Genomic DNA, 24369 nt, shown 5'->3' on the forward strand with positions numbered 1-24369 from the left:
TTATGCATCCCTCTCTCTGCCGGATCCACAAAGGATATGCATCTCTTACAGTCTCCACCTGTGGAGCCTGGCACATTAGTTTAAGCTGTATTGACTTACATTTTCAGTTCTGGAGGTTCTCTAGTTCAATTCCTAGTTTGTGTTAGCTAGGCATGGAATAATTTCTGTATTTCCAATGTCTGTATGTTGAAATGCTGAGGTGCTGACAGTCTTCATTAAGATGAAAATGAGGTAGGAGCTGACCATGCAGGAAAGCCTAAGAGGAGGAAAGGATATAGCAGAGGACAATACAGTAACATGGTCTCTGGAGAGGCAAATGCAATGTTGAGAGAGTATCAAAGCAGTGGTGAATGTTTACAATATATTTATTGCTTTTTTCACGGTGTGAAAGACCTGTGGTTTATAATTCTCCTGGAAGATGTAAGATTGGAAAACAGACATGGAGGAAAAGGAGGTGGCATGGTACACAGGGTCAGGAAGGGGATTGTGGGGATATGGGCCAGCATGAAAACAGGCACAGAGTTGAGCGTGGGAAAAGGACATGAAGGGGTTGTAGTAAAGTGGCCATGATAGGGTTAACTGGGTTATCCAGAGTATTATGGGATGGAGCCAGGCTCCACTCCAAGTTCCCCTTTCTGTATGTGTGAGTTTCCCCTCCAGTCTGTGATGCAAATCATGCGGTTGAATAAAGCGCCAAGTTCCCAGCCAGCTTTTCTGGGAGTAGAACGTTTGTTTTAGTTCACCTGAGTGGTCCCTTTACAAAAGGGGTCATCCACACAGGCAGCTTGCTCTAAGCAAATCCCTCCAGCATCCGCTCCAGCTCATCCCCGTGCTTCAGCAGAACCTCATGAGCAACAGCATGGGAATGCTACCAGGAGGAGTAACAGTGCCAGCCTGGATGGTTGACCTTGGTCTGTAATCTTGAGAAGTTAGTTGTGTATGAGATCTAGGGCTGAAGTGGATTGAGGGAGGGTCTCCTGTCCTTTAGTCCTGTTGAATACCTTTTAAAATGAGTGGCAACAGATCTTTGCTAGATGAGCAGGTTAGCTGGCTGTTCCTGATTTTTAAAAAAGAATTGGCTTAAACCTGACTAAAGCCTTTCCATGCATCAATGACCCGCTTTATAGGTTAATGTTTAAATTGCCATAATTAGGCTTCTGGGTTGACACCCTATTGAGATGGATGAGAGCAGTTCACACTGCAGTGCTATTGTTTTAGGGCTTGATTACACTAGAGTGTCTTATTTTGAGTTAGCTGATTAGCCATTGAGCTCCATGTGGTTAACAGGTTTCTAAAGGCTGGTCTGGACACTCCTCCCCCGCCCCCTTAAAATAAAGAAAATCAAAACCCCAAAATTTAATTTTGTTTCAAGGCTGCTGATGTTTTGTGTTTATCTTTGGCTTCTCTGCCAAAAATAAAATGTTTACAGCTAACTCACTGGAAAATCCTAGCGGAGACCAGATCTGTCAGTTTTCCTCAGTGTAGCTAGTCTAGCGCAATCCCATCTGTGTGGTATAGTGCTGACCTTGACCAGGTACATCAAAGTAAAAACTATCTGTTTTGCTTCCCGATAACAAGCTTGATGTTAAAACACATCTTGTGTTTTTGTTTTCGGTGATGATAAAGCCTTGGGTTGTCAGTTAACTTGAAATAAAAACTTCAGTGTAGAAAAGCCTTCAGGTATCAATGTATCTGTTTCCATTTCACCGCTTATCCTCACAACTAGAAAGGTTAGACGCATTCTTTTTTAATGAAAGTTTAAATTATGTGGTAAGGAGGAGGAATGCTAAAGATCTGCAGGAGAACGGAGGGGCTCAGAGAGGATGCAGATTCCACATGTGGATTTCTGGTGGCTCTGCTTATTAAAATCTTGTCCAGATTCAGCACCATAAGGTGGAGGGGGGGGGAAGTCTTCAAATATAGCAGCTCATCGATATACATAAACCAGACAGAGTTCCAGCTGCTACATAATACGGTGTGTTCTTGAGCAGAAAGTGCCACCACTTGAATACATAATGCATAGTAAAGTGCCAGACACACAATAATACATCATGACACTGGTGCAGCAATGCCGGAGCATTGTTTTCTGAACCTGTATCCCTTTGGAAATGTTACCAAGGACGTGACTATTGACAAAAACCAAACCATTCTGAAGGGTTGGTTCGCACACATTTTTTATTCTGTTTTAAGTAAATCAATTGAGGAACTGAGGTAGTTCATGTCAATGCACTTTTAGCAGTATAAAGGTGATTATATCAGTATACGTTGTTAATTTATATCAATATAAGCACCTTTATACTGGTATATTTATTTTAAAGGAACACTGGCAGGTTAATATATAGTGTCCTTGCCTGTGTTCCTAACAACACCTACAATTTATTTAAACTCAAAGAATTTTGAAAAAATCTAAATTGCTTGTCACCATTTGTATTGTTTGCATTTAATTCAGTTTAGACATTGCAAATCATCTTGACAGTTTCATTTCTGTTTTGATTAAGTTTCACTTTCTGATTCTCCTATGGTAACACAACGCAGAATGGTTGGATTGCAGACACCTTGGGGATGTTTCAATTCAAACAAACCATGTTTACATTTAAAACAAAACTAGGTTAGATTAAAAAAAAAAAAAGAAAAAGAAACCTATGTTTACATTTTTGCTCTAAACTACCAGACAATGTCACCTTTTGAAAACATTGTGCTGTCAGTTACAGGTTGGGACACTGGATGCTTGTGTACAGATATGAAACAACTATCATCTGTGTTCCAAGGACACTACTAAACTACAGGTAGGTCCAATCTACACCATAAGATGAGACACTGTTTATAGCTATAACTGCAGAATTGCCAGCTCTTGTAATTTTGCCACAACTCTTATGATGATTCGTGGTTTTCTCAAAGTCTGAGCTCTTGGTGTCCTGTTGTTTCATGAGAATCTGAGCTCTCATTGAAAAGAAGAGTAAGTTTTTAGCCCTCATGGTTGTGGAAAGAAGCTTGAAAACCTGAACTGAATGTAACCTGAAGAGTCAGAAACCAAAAGGCAAATAAAGAACCCCAAGTGTATTTATTCTTCAAAATCTTAGGAGTTTCTCAGAGGCTTGGGGTTGGTGATAGGGGAGCTATGTTGTAACAGGCCCAACTCCTCTCTACCCCACCCCCTCCAACATACTGATTGTGTTGTGTAAGTAGATCCTCCTGCAGCAGCATTCGCTGCCTTTGTTGTTTTGATGCCCTGATCCTGCACTGAAGTAAAGAGGAGTTTGGATGAAAAAGAAATACAGGATCTAGTCCCAAGTTCGTAAGGGGGATGTGAAAGTTCTTCCTGTCCTATGGCAGGTTAAATCATAACAAAAGCATCAAGCTCCACATTTGAAAAAGCAATCACATTAAAGAATCCTTTTGATTTTCCACTTTGTACAAACTACCTGTGTCAATAATTCAGTCGGTTTGTTAAGGGCCAAGAAAGAGCACCGCGATTTTTGAAGTAACTAAAAGACAAAGGATCACTTGCCTTTAGCTTTGCAAACAGATAAAGGGCTGTAGCTTTCCTAATTGGTGTCCCACAGTACTGTAACTGAATATAACCTCAATAAGATTAGACTTTGCTTTCATTTTAGAGGCAGTGGCATTTACTCTTTCACCACAAAAGACTCACTGCAGGACTTTTATTATATTGTCTGCAACCAGCCATTGTATGGCAGCTACTGCTCTGTATTATATAGGTAGTACTGTAAAAGCCCTTTTACTAGGAAAGTAATAAGCTGTAAGACCAGGTATTATTCTGTGACTAAAGGAACAGTATCCTTACAATCCTTGCTACTTTCTCACAGTCTCATCAGCAGCTGAGGGCAGAGCCAACTTGTGAGAAATTTCTGTAAACGAGCTTTCTAAATTCCAGGTTGTGTTTTGCAATAAAGGGTCAAGAAGCATTGCATATTTTGTTCTCCCAAACCATCTGTTAGATCAAGCAGATTTGAAAATAGCAGCAACCTTTACAAAAACAAAAAAACAAACACTGACCACAATAGTGACCATATAGTTGAACAGCCTTTAATGTGTGTTTTAAGTCCTTGCAGAACTAAACAAGTCTGTAGAAAATCAGTAGCAAAGATTAGCCTCTAAAGAAAACATAGAAGTTGGAAATGAGTAAGATTAATTAGGTCACCCAGTCCCTCTCCCTGCCATTACATGGCTGTTCCCTACAGTGTGTTTTCTAGTGTGTTCAGCTTGATTTTAAATGTTCCAAGTGATGGGTAATTATTCAACAGACTAGCACATTTTACCATCAGAAAAATTATCAAACAGATCAAATCGAAATGCTGGATTTGTGAGATGATGGCCATTTGGGTTAAATGCATTTACGTGTAGGCATTTTTCTAGGAGCACAGAGGCTTGGTAACTTCAGACTAAGATTTTTATTTATGTGGGACTAGTCCAGCTGGAGCATTGTCCTGGAAGCCTCCTGTTTCCGTAAACCATGAAAATGGAAATACAGAACATACGTTGGTGCCAGGGCAGATGTATACAAGCAATGCTAAAATAAAGAGCTTTTCTGTGATGGATGAACACTTGACAGTAATTAGTTAGTTAGTAAGGCTCTTTGAAGAGGGAAAGTGCTATATAAATGTGAAGTCTCACATCATCCTTTTTGAAAAACAGCCTTTAGAGGAGGGAAAGGAATGAGTGTCTTATGAAAATGTATCTCAGAAAGAGATACCAAGAGCTCCATTTGTCATGTTAAATGTTAGCATATAATACTTTGCACTTCCATGATGTTTTTCGTTCAATGAACTGAAAGGGCCCTGCAGACACTGCCACCCAATGCCTCTGTGAGATAGGGATTTACAGATGAGGCAACTGTATCGGGTACTGATACTACACCGGGGGTGGCCAACCTGTGGCTCTGGAGCCACATGCGGCTCTTCAGAAGTTAATAGGCGGCTCCTTGCATAGGTGCTGGCTCTGGGGCTGGAGCTACAGGTGCCAACTTTCCACTGCTCAGCCCCAGGCCTTGCCCCCACGCCACCCCTTACCCCAAGGCCCCTGCCTGCACCCTCCCCTGAGCCTGCTGCACCCTTGCTCCCCCCCACACTCCATCCCGAAGGGAGGAGGAGGTGCTGATCGGCAGGGCTGCCGGAGGGTGGGAGGCGCTGGGAGCGGGCTGAGCAGGGGGGAGGGAGGGAGGAGCTGATGAGGGGCTTGCCCTGACGGTATTACTGTGGCTCTTTGGCTATGTACATTGGTAAATTCTGGCTCCTTCTCAGGCTCAGGTTGGCCACCCCTGTACTACACACACTACTGTGACAGGGTGCTGAGTGAGAAGCACCTAATCAGCCCCTGCCACTCCAGCCCCAATCAAGGGGAACGGATTGGGACTGGTTGGGTAGCCCTGTGGCTGTCTGCTAACGGGCAGCACCTGCCAGCCTCATTAGCCAGGGCTATAAAGGCTGGAGGAAGCCAGAGAGAAGGGAGGAAGAGAAAGGTCAGGCTCTGAGGGAGGGGGAGAGTGGACAGCCTTCGGGTCTGTTGCTGGCCAGGCCTGTGCTTGGCAAAGTTGGCTGCGAAATCTGTATATAGGTGGAAAGTGGAGGCGGGGAAATAAAGAACACGGGTGTTGCATCAAGCTGAGGCATTCCTGATTGGAGAGGGCAACGGGCCGAAACCAGAGGGGCCCAGCGTGCGTCCTCGCTACAACTACAAAATGCAGTATACTTTATTAGTAGCACTAAACTGTGCCTAAATAGGGAGGATTAAAGCATTTGACATGGAGTGTTAGAGATCCCAGCTGGCTAACTAAAGAAGGGATCTGCAACACTGAGATAATTTTCTGTCTTTGGCTTCTGTCTACACTACCAGCGAGGGGTGTGATTCACCTGCTTGTGCACACGTACTCATGCTAGCTCAAGTATAAATAGCAGTGTGTATTTTGATTTAGAAATGCTCCTGAGGTGCTTCATGCTCCCTTTCTCCTCTTTATAGGCCAGACTTGCTGGTTGGACTACATCTCCCATGGTGCACCATGGTCTCCCACCTTGGTGAGGGGAGGCAGTGCATGGAGAGAGAGAGGCAGTCTGGGCAACGCTCCCCGGGTACAAATTATATTGGGGGAATAAGGCACCCGAACTACAACTCCCATGAGGCATACGGCAGCATCGCCAAAATGAAATATTTTGTGTTTTTAATAAATATTTGAAATTTTCTGCAGAAAGCAGACATTGTTCGTTTCACTTTTCAAAAAATTCATTGAAAACCCAATTTTCCATTTAAAAAAGTTTTGATGCAAAACTTTTGACCAGTCCTAAAATTAATGCACTTTTGAACCTGTTAAAAAATCCGGGTCTAAATCACTGCACATTTTGATATCCTCACTCAGTGATGACTTAGCATCTATTAAAATATTTATTACATTGGCTGAAATGACTTATCTGGAATAAACTTGTCTGCCTCTTCAAATTCCTAAATGTTCCATGTTCTGGATAAAAAGCACAAGCTCACCAAAGACTAAATCCTCTCTTAAGCAGACAATGGTCCACAATGACACGCAGACTGGAAAGTCATTCCTGTAGGGGCAAAAGGATCAGCTGTCCCAAAGTCTTAGAGAAAAGACATGGACAGGTACAAGTGACCTCTTTCTTGCATCTGGGTCCAATCATTCTTAACAGATGGGAAGCAGTCAGCAGTTAAGTGAAGAGTTAGGCTGGGAAGTGTCAGAAGAGAGAGAACTGAGAAGACTGGAATTCTGAGGTTACCTCAGTGCAGAGTGCCTATTGCCTAAGGATGCTGTTGCACATGGATGCTGGTGGGTCCAGTTTAAAAGGCCTTGTGAAAGCATGGAAACACTGAGTCTGGTGGCAGCTTTGTCAATCTTGGAAGCTGAGGCTGAGAACTTTGCCACCCGCAAAATAACAACAGATCTTATTGAGTTCACGTGTGGTTCCTTGGAGGGGCACAAAGTGTTTTTATTTTGTAGGCGTCATTAAGTACTTTTGTTTTTATCTACCATGCTATGATGTCTGCGGGGTTTCTTCTTTAGATATCCTGGCTACAAATAGCAAGTTGGTCTTCTGGTAAGATTCCTACTCTTTCAACTAGATCTTGCATGACACTGGGAACCTGTTTATACTGGGTGAATGAGTACCAAAACTGACACTGACATGCTCCAGCCTACAGGTGCAGTACCATGGGCTTGCACTAATGTGGTTTGAAATCAGGCTGAGCTAAACCGTTGCAGTGGGGGTTTGCGCTGATGTGAAGCTATATTGGTGCAAACACAATCAGCACAGACTAGCCCCAAGACTGTGCCACCATTTTCTTTCTCTTGTTGTCACTTTGGCCAGTTTGATGTGAGTCTTATGCCCTGAGATCTCTGCAAACTCAAATTACAATGTAATCAGCAAGCCAAGAACCACTGTCTCTTTGGATGGGTGCATTATTGATCCTCAACGGACAGAAACTCGGAGTCCCGCCATGCCCCTTCTCCTAGATCACCACTACCGTGAGAGCAAGTCAAATGGACTCTTGGCAAGTGACTGCAAGGCCAGAATCAGGCACCAGGCAGCACACGTTAATCTTTTAGTGCCTCCAAGTTTCCTGGTACTTTCTGAAAGCTTTCATTTAGTATCTGTACAGAGCTGGAACCTACAAGCTCTGAACAGGCTGGAGTGGAAACATTCTCCTACCCGGATGCTGTGGCCATCATAGATAATTCATCATCTTTCCTGCCTTAGCTGTTCTTCCTTGGGACTAGGACTGGCGATTCCTCCTTTCTATCCAGGAGCCTTGCCTTAGGAACAGGAGCAGGCCTTTTCTTCTACTCCGTGATACTGAGCATGGCTACCTGGCTTGCAGTGCTCAGGTAGCGTCAAAGCACTGTGCCACGTGCGGGAAAGGACAGCAAAGCGAAATCAGGTAAAACGGGGATAGTTCAGAATCGGAAAAAAGAAGAAAATTTGGCGAGGTGAGAGCTGCGGTGCGCTGCCTGCAGAGACAGAACATTCTGGAACAGGCAGTGGATGTGTGGGCCTTGTAAACAGCCTTGTACCAGTAACTGACAGCTCTAGCTGCCTCCATGTGCTTAGTGAGGGCACCCACCGCCTTTTGTGCAGCATCGCTGAACCCAAATTGGGCGAGCTGCTCGGCACACATTGTTCTCTGCCTAGGATAATTGCTCTGTTTGTGTTGTCATGCAACTGAAAGTTTTACTGTGTGTGTGAAGTTTGCATTAGAGCAAATAGGGCAAAAACATACATGCACATATCATTCAAATCTTGACCAGCTAATCCTATAAAACGTAGAGGAATAGATTTATTTAGGAATGGGACAAGGGGAGGGGAGGAGGTAGGAGGGAGGGTCTTTTGCTCTTTGACCACGACAGGAAACACTGATTTGAAAATGCCTTGAAGAAAAACTTCGTGAGGCAGAAAACTAGGACAAAACTTTCAAACCTGGGTGCCTAAAGTTTTATTTTTATCATCCATTTTTAGGCAGCTGGCTACAAATGGCTTAACCTTCAGAAGAGCTAAGTACCCACAAATCACATGGAAGTCAAGTGGAGCTATAGTATAGTTGAGTGCAGAGGGTCCTGGACTGGGATGTGGGAGACCTGGGCTCTGCCACTGCCCTGCTGGGAGATCTTGGGTAAGTCACTTTGCCTCTCTGCCTCAGTTTCCCCAGCTGTAAAAGGGGGGTAGTGATACTGTGACCTCCTTTGTAAAGTGCTTTGGAATTTACAGATGACACATGTTATGTAAGAACTTGGTGCTATATTCTATTATTAATGGCAGAGCCAGGAATAATCAGCTGTGTGACCCTGGGAAAGTCATCTTCACTTTTCTGTACCTCTGTTTCTCCTTCCGCTGATTATCTATCTTGCCTATTTAGATTGTAACCTCGTCTTGGCAGGTACTCTCTCTTCCAATATGTTTGTACAGCACAGTGCACAAAGGGGCCGTGATCTCTCGGTGCTACTCTGTGTAATACAAGTAATTACAACATGATGTGCTCAGCAGCTTTGAAAATCAGGCCACTTCTATTTAGTGCCTAAAAATGGAGTTAGGAGCTGACAATTGTCCCTTACCTTTTAAAATAACTGGAGTGGTGGTTATTTTTGATATCTTAGGGGCAGATGTTTCAAAGGTACTCACTGACTTTCTGTGGGAGTTGGATGCCTAACTCTCCTTTGTCCCTTTGCAAATCTGTCCCTTAATGGATAACTCTATGCACTGACACAACAAGCCACCGTGTTTTAGGTGAGACCCCACAGCGCTTCATGTTAGTTGGGGCTGGGAGCAATAGTCAGTCTGTGGGGGAAGGGAGAAGAAATGTATTCTGCCTGTAGCAATTGAGAGTAGCTAATTACAGACCAGCACTGCCATCTTGGAGACTGCTTACCTGGAGTGCAGGTAGTGACTGTAGCTGCTCCGTTGTGGGTAGGATTATAAAGAGGGGCTGGGAGAGATAGCAAAAGGAAATATGCTCCTAATATTATTCCCACTCATCCAGGCAAAGATAATTTACTTGCAGTCTCCAACAGTGTTTGAAACTGTAATAAAAAGAGGAGCACCGTGATGGTTCAGGCCCTTGATCAACGTTGAGAAGGGTCTTGGCTTTTCTCTCCTATGTCCTCTCTTAAAAATTACATTTTGAGACTATAATTAGGGGCTCAGATTTGAAAAGAGGTTTAAGGCAGTTGGATGCTACCTACTTTAGGCTTCTTTGAAATCCCAGCTTAGCATTTATTGGGTGGGAGGAGGATTTTCAAAGGCACAAATGGTAGTTAACGGCCTGAGTCAGTTGTGGTTAGTCACCTAACTGCCACTTGTGCATATGCAAATCCTCCCTCTCCCGCACTGTGTTGGGAAATGATTTTTCCTGGTCCTGGTGTGCAACCCGAGGAAGAAGTTTCATTAGGGTGGACATTTAGCAGCTACAGAACAATGACCACTTTATTAAACCTGTTTGGGGATTCAGAAAGGACTTTCCGAAATAAAGGGATGTGAAAGAACCTCAGGACGCAAACCTTTTCATCTAATCGCCTCTTGAGTCACTCCCATTGCTTTGGGAAGGGAAGGCTTTTCTTTGCAAACAGCTTTCAGAGGATTTCTAGTCAAAGGAAAATCCTGAAACCATCCTGCTATGAAAACATCATTCCTAAATGGCTATATCATGATAACTATTCCCAGTGTCCTAAGTGAGTTTTTAATTAGTTCTTACTCGGACAAACCTTCCAGTGGGCCTGATTTCTCATCTCACACCAATGTAAAACTCTTGTAACTCCAAAGAATTTAACTCTAGCCACTCTTGATTTACACCTGTGTGAGGGCAAATCAGATCTACTGAGAGATTTGCCTGAGTAAGGACCTCAAGATTTGGCCATTAGTGTGTGTTTTAAGGGGGAGGGAGGGGAGGCGGTTTATACAGCCATACATTTGGAAAAATGGAACAAATGTAGTCAAGTTGAACATGAATATTTATTTGTAATAAAAACAAATTTCCAGCATAAAATAATTAGAATGTACAGAGTAGATAAACAGGCACTCACATGATCACACACAAATACAGTAGGTAAAAGAAGAAATAAATCAACTGAACAGCACTGACAGCTAACCAATGTGGTTAACTCATTAAGTCAATAGAAAAGCAAAATGTCCTTTTCTGCTGTGGCAGTTAAAACACATGCACAACCGATACGACAGGTCAGCAGGTAATCTGGTCTGCCCCATTCAAGAGGAAACGCACAGGTACTCTCAAATAAGAGCTCTTCACATTTATGTCAGGCTAAAATTGTATCTGGTCCACCGTGTTGGATGATAAGGCAATGTCGAATCTACGCAGCTCCTCACATGCCCATCCTTATACTCTGAATGATCTGAAAGATAGCTGCAACAAGGCAAAAAGAGAGGCTGTTCAGGTGCTGGTTAACGTTCCTGAAATTCAATCCCGTACTCCGATCCTGCGGCTTTAAACAGCTGAATGGCTCATGTTCTCACATGCATGATTAGATGTTATCTAGCAAGTGCTTCGATCAGTGGACTTCTTTTGAGTAGGGGTCTACTCCCCACATTGATGCAAAAAGGATTACCCAGGTACTGTCTAGGAACACTAATGGGAGTACCATGCGTAAATCCTCCGGCGCTGATGAGGGATTAGACCCCTTCGAGTAGAGTGTGTGCAGCAGCACTGCCAGGCACAGCTGCGCACACTTAACCAGTTGGTGGGTCTCCTTCTTGGGAACAATCACTTCTTGTTACAGGGCTGTTTATAAAACGGCTCCTTATAAGTAGGTAGGCCAGTAACAGGAATACAACCTCTCACAAATCTAGCCTACTTTAATTATTGCTGAAGCTGATTTGTGGGGGTTGAGCCATCTAAACTTCTGTATTATTCCATACCGTGGGCTCAATCCTGCAAAAATGCACTCATGTGAGGAGCTGCATGCAAGATGATTTTGGGAAGCAAGGTTTTGCCGGATGGGGCACTGTCCTCTCAATCCTGCAAACAGATCCGTTCCAAGGCACCCATGCAGAGCCCCACTGTACGTGTGTCTGCCCACGAAGACTCTCAAGACTGGGGCCTACGTTTGCAGCCCACAAACAAGAGCAGTGTTTACTACTGTTTACTAGCCGTTTGGGATGCAAATTTCAGATCAGAAGATGGGACAGTTCACCAGAACTGGTTAAATGGAAATGGGGCACCTGGCATTGGCCTTTGTCGGAAGACAGGATACTGGGCTAGATGGACCTTTGGTCTGACCCAGTATGGTCGTTCTTATGAGGCAGATTGTGCCATCACAGTTGAAACAGAAATCTCTATTGGTATCAAAGTTGATGGCACAAACTGGTCCTATACCTCCACAGAGAAAAGGACCAGAGCATTGAGTAACTGTATTTCCTGTCCTTTAGTATAGTTAATACACTAATTACTAAGGACTTGATTCTGCAGACCCCATGCGAGCAAAACTCCCACTGACTTCAAGGGACGTTGAAAGGCTGCAGGATCGAGCCGTAGTTCTCAATTATACAAACATGATATAAGTTCTCTTTATCTGTACCATCACTGCCTCCTAATCCCTCCGCTCTGGAATGGCATCCATCTGCTGGAACCAGGGAGTGCAAGCGCACGAGTCAGTCTGTGCTGACGCAGCTGCAGGGGCTGAGCATGTCCCGTGAAAAGACCCGGGCCCTGCAAACGTATTTGCATAGAGCTCCCTCGTCTGTTGCCCTTTTAGACCTTTGAGGTGTGTGTTTGTAAAACTTAAGAAAAACTGAGAAAAACGCGCTTCCTTTTAAACCGAGACGGTAAAATGCGTAAGATCGGGAAGGGTGACTTTGATTGCTGAGCTGCAGTAATTTATGCTGAGTCTCTGCCCTCATCCTGCAGACACTTGAGAAGTTCCACTGAAGTCAAGGAGGGCATGGCTACATAGTAGCTGGGACGGTGCTTCCCAGCGGGGCTAGCCAGACACACACGACTCTGCTTGAGCTAGTACGCTCTACATAGCAGTGTGGCCACAGTAGGTGGCCCAGGCTAGCCACCCATGTAAGTACCCAAGGGGTTGGGCAAGTAGCCCAAGCTGCCACTGCAGCCACACTGTTATTTTTAGCATGCTAGCTTGAGCTGCGCTAGCAGGTGTCTATCTACCCACCCTGGGAAGCACATTTCCAGCAGGTGTACAGATGTGCTGTGTGGTTAAGGACTCCCTCTACAAGGGTTTGCAGAGTCAGGCCTTCATTTTGGACACTAAACGCCAAACCCATTTATTTAAGGTAATACTTAAAATAACGGGCAACTTCAGGGGACAGATGTTCTGCTGGTGTATGTAAGTCAAGGAAGTGATGCCAAATTCCAGCAGCTGAGGATCTGGCCCTGGAACTATCTGATCTGTCTATCACAGAGTTTTTTACTGCCACTCATCACTGGGTTATCTGAGCACCTTCAGTGGAAAATCCATAGCAATAGCAAAGTCCCCAGTGGATTTCACAGCGCCTCTGGCGGTTCTTTTGTGTGGAAACTCCGCTTGGGGTAGGGTTTGTGGTTTTGATTTTGTAGATGTTTTTAATACATGATTTTGTTTGTTTTTGTATTTTGTTCTGTAAATGCTTTTATAATTCACTTCTCTGAGATTTATTTTTCTTGCTTAAATAAACAGGATTCCTCAATCAAATGGGATTTGCCCTGCAGTCCATTCAGTTAAGCCTCTTGCAATATTATACTAAATTGAATCACAAGTTGATTAGGCTATGGAGCAGCAAAACTAGTGAAAATCACCTGCTTCTGTCACCTGGTCGGGCCCAGTTTGCCTGACCCATTGTACTGTAGAAAGCTACTATTTTTGCAAGAGGTTTTATAAAACCCAAATTCCACGGAGCACCCAGCTCTGCCTGCAAACCAGTGAGTGAATCTGTTTAATAACATCTGACTCCAAAGTGCAGCAAGGAACAGGAAGACAGTGGAGTTGCTGAGGAAGTTCAGAGAGAGAGAGAGAAAGGAAGTGGGGAGTCTAGACTCTGAGAAGTTAATAACTTAATGGTGGGAGAGCAGAGCTGAAAGAATAACAGTGCCAGTGAGTGTATGGCTGACTAAGAGAAACGGGGGAGACAGAAAGGGAGGCACTAAAAGGGGACAATATTCAACATGGACATTAGAGCCCTGAAAGGAGGCCTGTTAGTAACTAACCGATCCAAAGGATTATTAATAAGCAGAGTAAGTTCTATTGGTTGCATAGCAGCATCTCAAGTATTAAAAATACAAGGATGGCTTAGCAGGCATGAAGCAGGGGGGTTAAAATGGTCCTGGTGTCCTGGGTGCTCGGACAGTGTGATTGCTTTGTGTGGGGAGACCAAGGGTGGCATTTACAATTGTGAGACTAGTCATGGGGCTTTGAAAGGATTTGAGGATCCTCAGCACCTTCCTGGATTCAACCCCCAAATCTAAAAGGCAGAAACCTTCCACTACGTGTTCATGCTGCAAACCTTGCAGAAATAAGCAAGCTGGCGGAATAAAATGAGTTGCAGTTGGACCAGGCAGCAGGGTAGAGGAAAGATGCATGTAAAAACCCATCTAGGCTGAAGAGCTGGATACAGGAAGACTTGAAACTGAAGGAAGTGTGTATAGGAAATGAAGAGGAGGGTGAATTGAGTAGGTCCAAGCTCGCCACAGAGGAGCATAAAAGGAGCAAACCAGCGAAATGAAATTGTGTAAGATCTAGGGAGGAAGAGAATTTGTCGCAAGGAATAAAGAATCTAGAAATACAATCAGAAAAGTGAAGGGTCAAAAGGAGAGGGGAGAAGGACCAGTGCAAACAAGTCAGCTCTCTAACCTAGCTGGAAAGCTTCATTTATCTTGTATTGGAAAAAATAACTATTGGTGCTCAGTTTTCAACTCGTTATAATGATAATGGGACAACCTCCTTTAGGATTCTGGGAAATTATTAGAGACAATTGCTGGAGATGCCAGGAGCAGAGAGTAACAAAGAGTTGGTGCTAGAGTGCCGGATGGAGCAAATGCCCCTGAAGATCCTAAAAGAAGTTGCAAAGGAAATCTTGCAAGCTCAGTCTCTTCAGTAAATGCTGTAGGTCAGGAGAGGTGCCTGTAAAAAGGGCAAAGGGAGTAGAAAGTAACAAGAAGAACATGCACCGGCCAATTAGCTTGACAGTAGTTCTAGGCAAACTCTCTGAACATACAAAATAATAGTCAATGTAAACATTTGGGAGAAAGACATCTCTACACCAACCTGTTTGTTAAAATAGATCACTTCACACAATTACCTTTCTTTGCTCTCTTTACTGATTTAGTAAATAAATGGATGGATTTACCAAACAACTCCAGTTCAGGTAAATTCACGTACATCCCCCAGTGTTGTACAGATCCTGTATCACTAGATTAGAATCTCACCTGGCCTTGCAAACCAGCCAGCTTTCACAACAATAATACTTCATGCTCACATGGTTACTTTCATTCTACGGTCTCAAAGCACTTTGCAATCCTTAATTAATGTTACTTCACATCGCCTCGAAGTGGTGAGCATTATGTCCCTTTATAGAGATAAGTGAACATAGGCACAGTAAGGTTAAGTGAGTTGCCCAAGTTCAGACAGTGAATCAGTGGCAGAGCTGAAAAATAGTACCTCAGCTTTTGGGTGTCTGGGACCTTCATCGTAATAAGATTTTTCTTATACCAGCATATTTTAATTCTATTATAGTGACTCATACCAAGATACAAATTCCAAATTGTGGATTAGAAATTGACTGACGATCTGAGGAACAGAGAGATTGTAAATGGCAAGTTCTCTATATGTGGTGTCACAGGCACATACTAGGCCCCAGATTATTTAATACATTAATTAGTAATCTAAAGGAAGATGTAAATTCAACCATGCTCAAACTGCTGACAATCTCAACCTTGTAGGATGAGCCAGTTACACAGAAGAATAAGAATCATTTTGCAGAGTGGGTTGCATGCAATGAGATGAAATCAAATACGAAAGCCATACACCTAGGAAGAGGAAGTAAGCAGCACTGATACAAACTGGAGGACAGCTATCTGGGAAACAGGATGTCTGCCAAGACCAAGGGGTGATAGTAAGATAGCAAGCGAAATATTCGGTTCAAGTGCAACACCACTGCAAAACAAGCAAATGGAACAGAAACCATTGCTGGTCTCAGATACATAAATAGGCTTCACATGTATAAACTAGAAAGGTAATGGGGCCAGACTATGTCGCAGACCTGAAATATTGTGTTTCTTTCCAGTCCTCAGCATTTAGGAAGTATGTACAGACAGACACAACACAAAGGACACAAGGATCGGGTCTATAACCTACTGGGGGAGGGAACTAAATGGGCATGTTCTAGAAAAGAGAAGACTAGGGGAGGGCTGGGAGAAAACATGATCACAGTTTATAAATACCTTCAAGGTAATAACAGAAATGAAGAAAGGGAATTATTCCATTCTCAGAAGATGGTAGATAAGGAGCAATGGCCTGAAGCTAAGGAAGGAAAAAAGTTCAGGTTAGACATTAAGCAAAAGTTCTCAACAGTAACAGCCTTTGGGTGGAGGCTACCAATGGAGGTGACCGGATAGTGGATAAGACATTTGCAGGAATTAAGTGGAGACTAGTCCTGCAAAATGTAGGAATCACACTCCATGATCCAAGTGGTCTTCTCTGGCTTTAACATCTGTAAATCTGAGCTACATAAGCTAGGAATTCCCTTCCTCGTGCAGCAATACCCCTAAAATACCTTTTCCAAAATGGCACCATCTCAAAACTGAGGTCCACATTGCAAATGGAATGGTAGCCGTGCGTGTACTTCGTCCAGTGGCACAATCTGGCCTTTGATTTGCATGGTGCAAAGAGATGTGCAACAGGGGCAAGTGCCATGTTGGTTGTTACATGGTTGTACAGTGCCTAGCACCCTGGGGATGGGGCCCAATGTCAAGAATAATTAAAAGGACTACAGCGAAAGCGGTGTGTGATTGTAATGGCTCAGAAGAACAGCCCTGAAAATGTTGGTGGAAAAATGAGGCATTTGTCTAATGGATTCACTACTGAAAGAACAAACATAGCCATAGCAAATACATTACTGAAGTTTGATAGAGCTCTAAAAATGACAAAGATAAACATCTGAGCCACATTATTATGATGTCTCTTCAGATAATGAAACCAATTCAATGGTTCTCACTCAGGCAAAACTCCCATTTCAGTCAGTGATTAGTTAGCATGAGTAAAGAATGCAGGGTTGAATTCAATACCACAAAATGTTCTTGCTTGGCAATCAATTGGATGTACTCTGTCATTTATCACCAGCATATTTATTTATCTTCTCTGTATCTCCCATGTTCAGCTATTTAACCTAGTTTTATTTTCTAAAAATAAGTAACATTTTGACTTTGTTTTATTGACTTATTTTCAATTTCATTTTTTAAAAAATCACTCGTTTTTTGTCACTTTTCTTAGCGTTTTTGTTGTTGTGAGCTCTGGGGCAGGGGTTGCATGTGTGTTGTTTGGTCATCACTGCCCAGTAAAGTGGAGCCCTGATTGGGATCCTTCGGTGCCCCCCCCCCCCAACAGAACTAATAACTACATAGGGAGCTGCACTTTGACCCTGCTCTCTCTTTCTTTCTTTCTTTCTGCCAAAGCATGTTTGAAACCACATGATATCTTGTCATGGGAAGGAACTATTATTTCTTGAGACACTGACATCACAACTGATGTGTCTAAAAAGCATCACCATCTTTATTGTTAGTTAGAGGCCATGTAAGGGAATAAATAAACATGAAAGTTCACAGGACACCCAACTCCATTACATGTCTTTGGAGCTGCAGGCTAGCTGAAGCCGGAGGGTTTGCAGCAGTCTAATGTTATGCTCTACATGATTGTTAGCTTTAGCAATCCATAACTACAGGGACAACCCAAATTCACCAAAAACTCCCACTGACTTTGGTGGGAGGGAGAGATTTGGGTGCATAAGGAATGAGGCATCAGGCCTTACATTAGCACTGTTTAGAAGAACACATCTAGCTGCAATGGGCTGTGGTGGATTTATCAAACTACCATTTGTTTTTGGGGGGAGTTGAAATCCTGCTTTAAGATTAGGTGAAAAAATAGGCCCAGAAAGTTCTCAAAAATGGCATTTATTAAGTCAGACATCAACACAAAGGTCACCGCATTGTATTTCTGAAAGCAATGCAATACCAATGGGTAGCTGTATGAACAGAGCAATACCAATGGACTAATCCTTATTCCAGGGTGGGTCTATCTATGACCCGCTCCATCTTGGGGCTCTTAAAAAAAATTACTATAAAACACGCGTCTTGTGAAAGATCTTAGATTGACAACCTGGGGAAAGAAACTCCTCTGGGTACAAAAGGAGTGCAGCAAAGGAAGTGGAATCATATGCTCCTGCACACTACTTAGTCGTAACTCGGCTCTGGAAAGTAGTTAAATCCCTCCCATTCAGTGGCCTCTTTTCTGACTCTGCCAATAAATGTGCCACCTGCAGCCAAACTGTAATGCAGATTTTGTGATCTGGACACCTGTCTGCTAGGAACTGGACTACTACAAAGAACTCATTTTGTTTGGGCCATTGAATATATCTCACATTCATCACATGGTAACACTATTACCATCCCAGCCCAGGTTCAAACCTGCAGCCTAGAGGTGAAAGAAAAATTAAGAGGACATGGAACTTGAGCCATCCGGTCCCACTTAGAAATGAAACTCCAGTTTTAGACTGAAAGTGTAAAAAGCTTTTCTCTTAGGATGCATTTGCGCTAAGCAAGACTATATAATAAGTAACGAATGATAAAGAGTTGAGAGGAAAAATAAATTAAACCACTTGCAATCTTCAGAAACTTTTCCTAAATGCTCATGTAGGTTTCTCTGGGACTGATCCAGAGCCACAATGTATGCCAAGCATCAAATTCTATTCATAAATACACACACAGAGGTTCCCATTGGCTGCAGTGGAAGTTGTGTGCATGCATCCTGGGTCAGAATTTTGTCCACAAACTTTTAGGGTCTGATCTCACTCCCACTGAAGTAAATGGGAACCATGCCACTGACTTCAGTGGGAGCTGGATCAGGCTCTTAAATGCTTTTCTACTGTCTGCTCAACTCCCTCCCACACCCCTTCTTTATCTATTCTCAGTGGTGTGTTCATACCTGATCCACAGACAACAAAAACAAACAGTGCCAGTAGCCATGGTCCTACAGGATATTTCTCCTCTTGGGGCCTCTAAAATGTGGGGGGAAAAGAAGATTTCAGTTTGTTACCAGTTTAACCAATTGTCGTGGTAGCTCATTTAAAAATAGATGCAGAAAATCAAGATAAAGAACTGGTGGGGTTTCAGCTTCAAACCTCAAACAGTGAACATACTCAAAAGGTCTAACGTAAAACAGTTTACTCCATTGTCATAACTGCTTCACAGGAATGCTAAGAAGCTGAAAGGAAAAGCTGAAGCACAATACGCTAACAGAAGAGTAATAGAGGATAATTGTATTTATAGTAGATCAGACAGCTTAATTCAACAATATTGAAATCTCCCATTTCCCCCCCTTTAGACAGAATAATGCCTCTCACAGCTTCTCTGCAGATCAGTCGACTTGAATTTCTCTAGGGAAAGGTAAAGTGAGTTTTATTCCTCAATGTTTGCTTATCTATTTCTGTCCTCTCCCCTCCCACAGTTGGGCTGTTTACTAGTCTCCCTTGTTGTATCTATATTTTAAGCTCTTTGAGACAGAAAATACGTTCTTAGGTATTTTCTGAGATACCTAATAGATGTGGGATGCTTGAAAAATAACTATGTTCCCTGACTGGGTTGTCACTTTAGAACTAAACGTATATATCCTACAGCCAATTCCCATCCACTGGGAGAGGAAATTGTGAAAAACAATATCAAAGGACACTCATTTTTTATTTTATTTTGGTCAGCATATGCCAAAAATATCCTTAAGTTAAATATAAATTTGATAAACAGTCACAACTCTAGTCAGTTTATTTTAAGGACGTATGACTGAATGTTCTAACAGGTCACTTGGAAGGGGAGAGGAAGGAAGGAAGAAGTTGATGGTCTTCTATTGGCCATTTTGAACTGCTGACTTTTGTTTTGATGTATGATTATTGTTTGGAGCCTAGAGCACTAGATAGAGGCTTTTATAACTAAGCATAAATGCAAACGTGTTAACTGTAAGATTTCAAGGACCACACAGAGGGAAGAGGTGGACAGGTGGACTTAGAAGCTTCTTACCAACCAAGACATGAGCGGAGGGTTATATGATGACATGAGATACTATGGACATAATCAATGGAAGCAGAGGATTCACACAGCACGAAGATCAGGACTGGGCAGGCAAGTAAAGAAGGAATTGAAAGTCATATCTGGGTTCAAGTTGTGGAATTGTGCCTAGAGGAAGGATGGTTTTGTGATGCTTGCGGTCTCCGGAGATCTGGTTCAATTCCAAGCTCTGACACAGACATCTTGTGTGACTTTGGGTAAGTCACTTCATTTCACTGTGCCTTAGTTCTCCATCTGCAAAATGGCAACCATAATACTTGCTTTCTCCCAACTGTTGTCTGTTTAGACTGGAAGCATTTTGGCACAAAGACTGTCTATTACTGTGTGTTTCTACAGTGCCTAGCTCAAAGGGACCCTGGTCTTGGTTGAGGCCTCTATGGGGTACTATGCTACAAATATGAATAATAATGGGTCTGCAGTCCTGATCCAAACCAGCTTGATTTTTAGAAAGCTAGAGCTGCTGCTACTATCTAATTCTAGAAGCGCTGCATGGAAGAAGTGCCAAGTGAGTGGAGGCTGAAGGCAGAAAAGTGGCCAATGGAAGGAGAATGGCAAAAGATGGGGTGAGAGGAGAGAAGCTAGTAAGCAGACTGGGAGGGAGAAGGGAAAAAGAGAGAAGGAAGGGAAAGGATAGCAAAAAGGTCAGAAACAAAGAAGGGTGAGAGGAGAAAAACCAAAGGGATGACAGTAAAGAGGAAGGTAGCATTATCCAGTGGATAGGGCACCAGACTACACATCAGAAGACTTGGGTTCTATCCCTGGTTCTTCTACCGACCTGCCCTCTTAATGTGGGTGTGTCATACAACCTCTCTGTGTCTCCATTTCCCCCATCTATTTAAACAGTGCTAATAATGCTTTTTAAAGCACTTCAAGATCTCTGGGTGAAAAGTGCTACATAAGGGCTTAATTCGCCATCATTCATCAGTAGGATTTTTTCCATTGACTTGAATGGGGTGCAGGATCAAACCCTAAGTGCTCAGTATTATCAGAAACAGGAGAGGCCTCGAAATAATAAAGTCACAGACAATTTGTTTCACCAGAGATAAGATCTGTTGTTAGTCACAGACACTTCCTCCAGACAAGCTGCTTCATGCATCAGCGAGTGGTAGGAACAACAGAGAAAAACAGTCACGTGACTTGTGGTAAATAAAAAACAAAGGTATGTCCCTTACTTTTGGCCATTGGCAGGGCACTGTCCCACAGCCCGGCATTTTTAAATCAACCTTGAAACATTTTAATTTAAAATGCATTTATTTATTTATTTTTAAATAACTCATCCTATTGTGTTAAGGATTTGAAAACTTCAGCAGTTTTAATGTATTTTAAAAAGAGCATTTCAGGTCACCTTTAAGGTGATAGTGTGATTCACCCAGGTTAACACTAGATTACAGCCAAATCTAATTGAACAGAAATCCCATTTTCTAGGCTAGCTCAGTCACTCAGGATTCTAGGATGGGGGAGTTAAGAGATTAGTGTAGACCAAGCCTAAATCACAATTTATTTCAGTACAACTACATCGCTCAAAGGTGTAGAAAATGCACACCTCTGAGCAACACAGTTATACCAACCTAACCCCTGGTGTAGACAGCAAGCGCTATGTTGCCACTGACCTAGCTACCGCCTCTCAGGGAGGTGGAGTACCTACGCCAATGGGAGAAGCTCTCCCGTCGGCATAGGTAGCATCTTCCTTAAACCCCACAGTGGTGCTGTTGCAGCCTTACAGCTTACATTTACAGGTGTAGACAAGACCTAAGTGGCGAGAGCTTCTTGGCAAAGCAAAAATCCCAACTATGAATTTCCAGCAGTTCCCTGACATTAAAGTAACAGGGTTCTCTTTGAAACAGTTACTCTTGGGGTGGGGGGAGCTCTGAAAGAATAGTGAGCTATTAATAAACACTCAAGGTTTTGTGGGTGGAATTAGAATAGCAAGAGCTCTAAACAACTTTGAGAAAAGGGGAGCTAGAGCTCAGATGAAAATCTCTCCCATTTACCAGCTTTCTAAGAGCACTTCTGAACACTCTGAATTTAAGCAGCTGAAATGTCAGTGGCTCAGCCCAGTCCATTGCTAATACCAAAATGCATGAATCTGAGCACAGTTAAACTCCTCAATTTTCTATCTCAGCGTATACAACTGGAGCATAAGTGCGACCTTTGTTTAAAGTAATAAGCAAGATGTCGTTAGCTGGAAGGCTATTGCCTCATCAGGTGTGAGGGCTGTTGTTCCAGCTGACCTGCCAACTCAGTAAGGGCTCCATTTTAGTCCCACTGTACCTGAGGGCGGAAGTGAGCCCTAAAAGACTAAATGGGATCACAGCCGAGTTACTTCTTTTGTATTGACATAGGCTTTGTATTGACTAGGAAAAGAGGTCAAGTTCAGGTTGCACTTAGCTAACTTGTACTAAACTGATCTAAACTCAATTACTTTTCCTCATCAAGACAAAGCCATAAAGACCAACTAGCTAAACAGCTCATTCAAATAAAATAGCCAAGAAAAAAAGAGATTCAGAGGCCTAAAAGACTTTCATCTACAAAAACCCATTTTACAATTAGTAAAGTCAAATAAACTGTTATGTTTGAATCTCTTAAAAACCAGAGGCCACAGGAAATAAACCACAATAACTCCCCTTGGTGCTATCCCTGTTAGCGAGATAGAACCCTTTGAGAGTACACCTCCATGCCTGTGCACTTCCAACAGCTGTAATGTTGCAGCAGCCAGCCCTGGTGGATACTGCTGCATGTCCCCCTAGATGGGGATGGATGTGTTGTGTGTGCTGTATGCTCTCTTCTCAAGTGACTGGGGTGTGTGTATCTTTTTCTTTGTGTTACGGACTCTACCCCTTCTGAATGTTTAGGTGGAAGGTGTGTGAGAGTCACTCTCTTCCTCTCCTGGTGAACAATTTTGCTGGGTATTTTCCATGAGACACTGACACCTTCAGTCATCGTGGTGTGACATTTCCTCCATTCTGCCGCAGCTTGGGACAGGAGCCCCTGGTTTTACTATCCCGTTGTTCTACGCCCCTAGCTTGGCTGGAGCGTTTACTCCCGTCAGCAGCACAAGAAGAAGGATCATCCTCTGCTTCCCCTGGGGCTCCTGTAGCTTGTTAACCCTTTAGCTCACGATTCCCACACCTCCCCACGTGTTGAGCCAAGGAATGGGCAGAGAGAAGCTCTGCCTCCTCGCAATCCCCTCTGCCCCTTCTTCCCATGTCACCTTACCAGGGTTTTGGCTACGTTCCCTCTCTGTGTGATGTTTTTGCTGTGCTTTTCGTTAGCCATCCGGATCCGCTGTTTGGCCACCATCGCTCTGGGGTGGAGATTTAGAGAGCTCAGAAATGCCGGAGGCCACCTGGCTTCTGGGTCTGGTTTGTAACGAGCCAACAGAACACCCCCCTGACTGGAGTAAGCGTGGCTGCTACTGCCCTGAGACCCAGCGCTGGTTCCTCAGTACCCCCAGCCGGCTGCAGACTGAGGAGAGGGGGGGCTGGCAGGATGGATGGACGGAAGTAATCTCTCATCTCAGGAAACCCTCTCCTGCTTCCTCCTACCCTTCCGGTCCCCCTGCTGCCTAAACACAGGGGCAACTGCCAGGGCTGCCTGCAGCCTCCGCTTTCCCCTGGCTGCGAGCGCGCATCCCGCTTGCACTGTGCGGAGCAGGAAGCTGCCAGAGCTCGAGTCGCGCATCCGCCAAAGGTTCTCTCTCAGCGTTCCGTGGATGGAACGCTGCAGGAGACAAGGTTCTGCGGGAGGGGGCTGCCAGGCGGTGATTGGTGGTTTGAGAGGGACGGGTGGAGCGAGCGTTCTAACGCGCGTTGCTCAGCGTGGGCGTGTTCTCGTCTCCGGGAGTGAGGCGCACCTGCGGGGCTGGTCTGTCTTCGTCTGCAGCTACGCCAGTCACACCCTTGAACGTGATGCCCTAATTCGGCCTTCACTTGCCCTCAGAATTTGATCCCTGGCCAACATTGGGATAAAAATTGCGGCGGAGGGGGGAAAGTAACAGGACCAAGATGAAAACATGAACATAATGTAAGATTGACCATACTGGGTCAGACCAAAGGGCCATCCAGCCCAGTTTATCCTGTCTTCTGACAGTGGCCAATGCCAGGTGCCCCAGAGGGAACGAACAGAACAGGCAATCATCACGTGATCCATCCCCTGTCGCCCATTCCCGGCTTTTGGTAAACAGGGGCTAGGGACACCATGGGGGAAGGGAAGTGCAGCAAAGTCAAAAGTATGGAGATAGGCCCAGAGGGGGCAAAAATCTGGGGGAGAGGGGAATGGGGAAAAATGGGTCTTGTACTCACAAGCACCTCTCCTCCTGTTTTGCCCTATTTCCTCCTACACATGCCCACGACTCAGGGCTGTGGTGTATCTACTATCTAGCCAATACTGAGGTATGCTGTCTCTTCTCTGTCAGAAAAGATACAAACAGCTGTCCACTAGAGCAGGAGTTCTCAACCTTTTTCTTCCTGAGGCCCCCTCAACATGCTCTAAAACTCCATGGCCCACGTGTGCCACAACAGCTGTTTTTTCTGCATATAAAAGCCAGGGCCGGCATTAGAGGGTAGCAAACAGGGCGAT

At 43.8% G+C, this 24369-nt stretch overlaps 1 protein-coding gene and 1 long non-coding RNA gene across 3 annotated transcripts in view; one reads left to right on the forward strand and one right to left on the reverse strand.

Moving 5' to 3' along the window:
• Positions 1–2330: 2330 nt before the first annotated feature.
• LOC141992348 (uncharacterized) overlaps positions 2331–24369 on the forward strand; it is a 37503-nt gene continuing 15464 nt past the window's right edge. The window contains exons 1-2 of the long non-coding RNA XR_012640581.1: positions 2331–2786; positions 8481–8634. This is a non-coding gene — a long non-coding RNA (uncharacterized LOC141992348). The remainder of the gene's footprint in view (positions 2787–8480; positions 8635–24369) is intronic.
• SERP2 (stress associated endoplasmic reticulum protein family member 2) lies at positions 10494–23524 on the reverse strand. Of its 2 annotated transcripts, XR_012637953.1 has the most exons (4): positions 23008–23074; positions 18659–18731; positions 15904–15982; positions 10494–10875 (listed from the first exon to the last, which is right to left on the reverse strand). XR_012637953.1 is itself a non-coding variant. In XM_074943817.1 (3 exons), exons 1-3 carry the CDS (start codon positions 23089–23091, stop codon positions 10835–10837), a joined length of 198 nt encoding a protein of 65 aa, XP_074799918.1. In that variant the 5' UTR covers positions 23092–23524; the 3' UTR covers positions 10494–10834. The 2 variants fall into 2 exon arrangements, 1 of the variants encoding a protein (XP_074799918.1); XM_074943817.1 differs by lacking the exon at positions 15904–15982 and having other exon boundaries at positions 23008–23524.

Source organism: Natator depressus, chromosome 1 (genome assembly GCF_965152275.1).
Source record: "Natator depressus isolate rNatDep1 chromosome 1, rNatDep2.hap1, whole genome shotgun sequence".
Lineage (NCBI taxonomy): Eukaryota > Metazoa > Chordata > Testudines > Cheloniidae > Natator > Natator depressus.

Bases quoted from the DNA above. Each gene is read 5' to 3' on its own strand.
- SERP2 (XM_074943817.1), bottom strand. From the start codon at position 23,091: ATGGTGGCCAAACAGCGGATCCGGATGGCTAACGAAAAGCACAGCAAA. The intron at 18,732-23,007 runs GTAAGGTGACAT...CCCACATTTTAG, and splicing joins GGAACGTAGCCAAAACCCTG to AGGCCCCAAGAGGAGAAATA. The intron at 10,876-18,658 runs GTATGAACACAC...GCCTTGTTGCAG, and splicing joins TTTTGTTGTCTGTGGATCAG to CTATCTTTCAGATCATTCAG.